The sequence below is a fragment of the Labeo rohita genome, chromosome 3, assembly GCF_022985175.1.
Source record: "Labeo rohita strain BAU-BD-2019 chromosome 3, IGBB_LRoh.1.0, whole genome shotgun sequence".
Classification (NCBI taxonomy): Eukaryota; Metazoa; Chordata; class Actinopteri; order Cypriniformes; family Cyprinidae; genus Labeo; species Labeo rohita.
Window position 1 is genome coordinate 8,836,553 of NC_066871.1, and position 4,969 is coordinate 8,841,521.

Below are 4,969 nucleotides of genomic sequence, written 5' to 3' on the forward strand. Positions count from 1 at the left end.
TAAATATTTTATTGATTATTTATTATTATATATAATTGTATATATTAGTATTGAATATTGTATTGATTTAGGGTTATTGTTGTTAACTGAAACTGAAAAAAAAAAACTTGTTTAACTTGATCTACTAAATTAATAACTATATAGACAAAACTAATAATTACTACAACTTTAACTTGAATTAAAATGAAAACATAAAGTATAAAAACTAATTTAAAAATTAATAGAAATTAGAATGATGTCTCCATGCTAATTTTTAAAAAAGTATATACATTTTATTTTATTTGTTTATTATATAATTTTTTATTTACAGGTTATTAGATTAACTAAAACTGTTTAAAAAAAAAAAAAATAATAATAAAAAAATGTCAGCATTTCTCATTCATTTACCAGGATCTACTAAATACTATATATATATATATATATATATATATATATATATATATATATATATATATATAGATATAAAAAAAAAAAAAAAACTGAATAATTTACTAAAACTTTACAACCAGGAGTTATTATAGTTGACCAAAACGGTAAAAAAATACATTTGATTTGTTTAACTTGATCTACTAAATGAATAAAAATACTATAGACAAAATACATAATTTACTAAAACTTTAACTTGAATTAAAATAAAAACAGAAAGTGTAAAAATAAATGAAGAAATTAATAGAAATTTTGATAGTGTTTTTTTTTTTTTTTTTAAATAACTTTTATTTATATACATTTTATTATTTTATTTATATATTATATTATTGATTGTTTACAGGTTATTAAATCTAACTAAAACTGGAAAAAAAAATTGTCAGCATTTTTCATTCGTTTACCTGGGGGTGTTTCATAAAACAAGTTTATCAAATAAGCCAGGCTAATTTCAGTTAGTCCGACTTATTGTCAATTGATTTTTGCTCAAAATAAGTCAGAATAACTGAAATAAGCCTGGCTTATTTGGTAAACTGGTTTTATGAAGCAGCGCCCAGGATCTACTAAATGAAAAAATATTATATAAACAAAACAAACAAACAAACAAAAAAAAAAAAAACACAGAATAATCTACTATTTTATTTATTGTGTAATTCTTTATTTAGGGGTTATTATACTTAACTCAAACTTTTTTTTATCATTTTTTTATTTATGGGTTATTATAGTTATCAAAAAAAAAAGTTATCATTTCTCATGTTTAAATTAATCTAAATGCATAACTATAGACAAAAATTATGTACTAAAACTTACTTGAGTTAAAATTAAAACTAAAAAAGAAAGAAAATGTAAAAACTTTTATTTATTTAATAGTTTATTTTTTAGAAATTTTAATGGTATCTCAACACTAAACAGATTTTCTTTTCATATTCATATGCATTTTATTATTCATTTTATTTATTATATAATTGTTTATTTATGGGTTATTATAGTTATCAAAAACTGTAAAAACTAATTTAAAAATTAATAAAGTTATAATGGTATCTTGATGAATTTTATTTATTTGTTTAACAATTGTTTATTTACATTAATATTTAATATAAATGCTCTTTTTTAGATTTATTATATTTATATTTTCAAACAATGCATAGTGATTTATACTCACATATTTACACATTTTAAAATGTTTTCATAAATTATATGTAAAATAGTACGGAAGTGTTTCTGTGAACATTTGAGTCAATTCAGTGTTGAACTGATGCACAGAAATAAACCAAACTTCAAATCCATCCGTTTTCTATGAATTTTAAATCACATATTGAATATTTAATGTCTTTCCTTGTTTTATTTAGACATGCTCGCTTTCATCATTCAATCCGTCCATTAACTGTTGTTCCTCTCTTTTAGATCCTTCAAGAACAAGGCTCTCGAATGTGAAACAACCGTGTTTAATATCCTCCGGTCCTGCAGTTGCCGGGCAAAACAACCCGCACCATATCACATCGAGAAGCAGAAAATCGTCAAGCGGAATGACAACCTATTTGGAACGGATGTTCTGTTTTGTTTTAGATTAATTGACACTTGTTTGTGCCTGCACAGTCATACCGGACTGTTGGCGGATCTAAGGTAGGAATATGCATGTCATTAGTAAAAAGCTGAGCAAAAAGGGCCTCAATCACGCCTGGTCCAATCATGTTTACTCAGGGTCTCTTATCGACTTTCACAAAATATGTTTATCATGTCATACGTGGTCCAGTGAGCAATTTTGTCAAAAAGAGAGAAAAATGTATATTATGCCAGAGAGTTGAACCTCGCTGTTTAAAATTATAATTAAGAAAGGAAAAAAAAAAAAAAAAAAAAAAGTATTTTTTGATTCAGATGACATTGGTGGCTTACATATGTAACGTTGACTGCTAAGTGGGATCGGTGGATTTTTACAGCAAGGATTTTCGTTTTAGCGGCGTGTTTGTAAAATGAGATTATGATTTGGTTTTATTTTTTGACTCGCATAGTGTTAGATTTTCTACCAGGAGGGTGAAAGAACATCCGTAAGAGTTTGCCTCAAAGTTTCCTCACTTTTGTGAGGTTTTACTGTTGCTGCCTTGAGTTGGTTAAAACAGAACAGAAAAAGTTCGTCTTCCATCCCCACTTTCATTCCACTTTGGATAAACTGGAACTATTTTTACATTTTCAGGGGTGAAAAACACCTAACGCTGTTGAGTTTGTGACAGAGCTAGATTTGGATTAATTGAAGAATTACGGCAAGGCTGCGACGGCACTCGGTCTGATTTGTTTTGGCAATACGGTTTCGAACAACGCTTTATTTACATGACGGCGACTGTTAATTGGTGGCGTCGTAGGGCTTATTTTGTTCAAGAGAGATGGAGACGGAGTGGGCGCTTGTTGAAGAGAGACAAATTGACATTCACACTGCGGTTTTTGATTTGCTTTAAAGTGCATAATCCTGTTGTTATTTAAAAACATTTGAAAATGTTGCCTTTAATGAACCGACACAAGATCTGAATTTGATTTGGAGTTGTTGTCAGGGAAATACATCACATCACATCACTTTGCTAGGCTACAAGCATATCTGTCATCATGTATATAGACTAAAGAGCATCATATTCAGTGCATGTTATTTTTCCTAAACCTCTCACACATAAACACAAACACACACATACACACACAAAGGGCTTTTAATAGTGGAATACAAGCTATAATTTTTTGCAGAGATTCATCCGATCTCTTAATATTGCCTGATCGAGGCGAAGTTTACATGGCTAGTGTTTTATAAACGATAATACTACACGTTTACTTACCTTGACTATGTGACACCACATTCTAGTTTGGTTTCAAGACCTGTATGTTTACATATCCTCTCAGTTACCTAGTTAGTTAACGTCAACCTTGTGTCTTAGCAGCTAGAGGGGAGTTTTGGATCCGTATCGGTGGAGTGTTACGTTGTTTGCTCACTGAGGTGAAATGTGCCTCTGAGGCTTCACTGAAAACGCCCATCGCTCACCGCTGACGTCCGGGCCGTGACACTGGAGAGTGACGGTCATCACTGTGTAGGGCGCTCGGCCCTTAAACTGTTTTTTTACGTCCTGCCTCTTAAGTAGGATGCGCACGCTGATGCACCGATTTCACGTCTCCTTTACGTCTGCTGGATTTTGTCAGCTACGGTCTACATTTCAGTTGCCCGTTTACATCTACTCGTTTCTGATGGGCCCCCGGTGAGGTTTTATTTATTTTATTTTTTTTCCTTGAGGCAGGTGTCCCACCTCTTTCGTTCTCTCTCCATTTAAAGCGTGCAATCTGCAAAATGTATTTTGAAAATGGGCAAAAGCAGACTGAGACTGAGTCTCTTGCTCCACTTTGTCACTGCTGTTCCTATACTTATTATTATCCTATAACATGTTTTTGTATTTGTATTTTTTTTATGCTTACGATTTGTGTATTCACATAGTATATTATATATGTAATTGCAAGTTACGACTGGGCAAAATGTATATGATGGTAATGCTAGAACCTGGTCAAACTAAATAAACACTTTTGAATTCTGAAACGGGGTTTCTTTTCTTAACCTGGGCTTGAATGCATACAACTAAGAAATGTATTAACTGTTGTTCAGTGGAAATTTAAACTGCAGGTGTGTTTTGAAGAATTGCAGTTATGAAATTGAGTATAGCACATTAGTGGGCAGGTTATGGATTAAGGCTGTTGGCTGGAATTTGAAAATACTGCGCTGTAGTGACACAACTAGCACAGCAGAGGGCATTTTTTAGGTTTTTTTTTTTTTTTTAAGAGTTGGAAGATTTGTTGGAGAATGTAGATCCTAAACCAGCTGTTTTTGGACTTTTTTTTCTTTTTTTTTAATGCCAGGTTCCCCAAAAGATAATGGTAATTCAAAAATTAATGTTAAGTCATTCATATATTCTAATGTTTAAGGCAATAAATAAATAAATCCATATATTTTTTAAAATATTTATAAAAAAGATTTTATTCGCCACTACCACTTATGCAAAAAGTCTATTATGCTCACCAAGGCTGCATGTATTTTATCAAAAAAAGACAGTAGAAACGGTAATATTTTTATATAGTTCAATTGAAACTATTTATTGTCTATTTAAGTATATTATCAAAATGTATATCAAAACATAGCTTGAGAATTTTGATCGATTTAATAAATTGTCCTTTATTTGTTCAGGAAAGTAAACCTTTTTGTAAACTTGTCCTCCTTTCATTGAGATTAAAAATCTATTTTTTCAAAAGTTTCTAGGCCCTAATGCCTTATTGAATAATTTTTTTATTTATTTACTTTATATTATAAGTATTTTGTTTGGTTTGGTTTTGTTTTTTTTGTTTTAGTGTTGGGTTTGGTTTGGTTTCTGGTGTTGTTGTGTTGTGTTTTTTTTTTTTTTTTTTTTTTTTTTTGGTTTTGTTTAGTTTTTTGTTTGGTTTTTGGTTTGTATTGGTTTGGGTTTTGGTTTTGTTCTTGGTTTTTTTTTTTTTTTTTTTTTTTTTTTTTTTTTTGGTTTTTGTTTTTGGT

General features: G+C 29.8%; 1 protein-coding gene across 1 annotated transcript in view; it reads left to right on the top strand.

The window, feature by feature from the left end:
• kctd5a (potassium channel tetramerization domain containing 5a) overlaps positions 1 to 2,300 on the top strand; it is a 13,237-nt gene extending 10,937 nt beyond the window's left edge. The window contains exon 6 of the mRNA XM_051100277.1: positions 1,828 to 2,300. Within this exon, the coding sequence (XP_050956234.1) occupies positions 1,828 to 1,857 (30 nt within the window). The 3' untranslated portion in view covers positions 1,858 to 2,300. The remainder of the gene's footprint in view (positions 1 to 1,827) is intronic.
• The last annotated feature ends 2,669 nt before the right edge of the window (positions 2,301 to 4,969 follow it).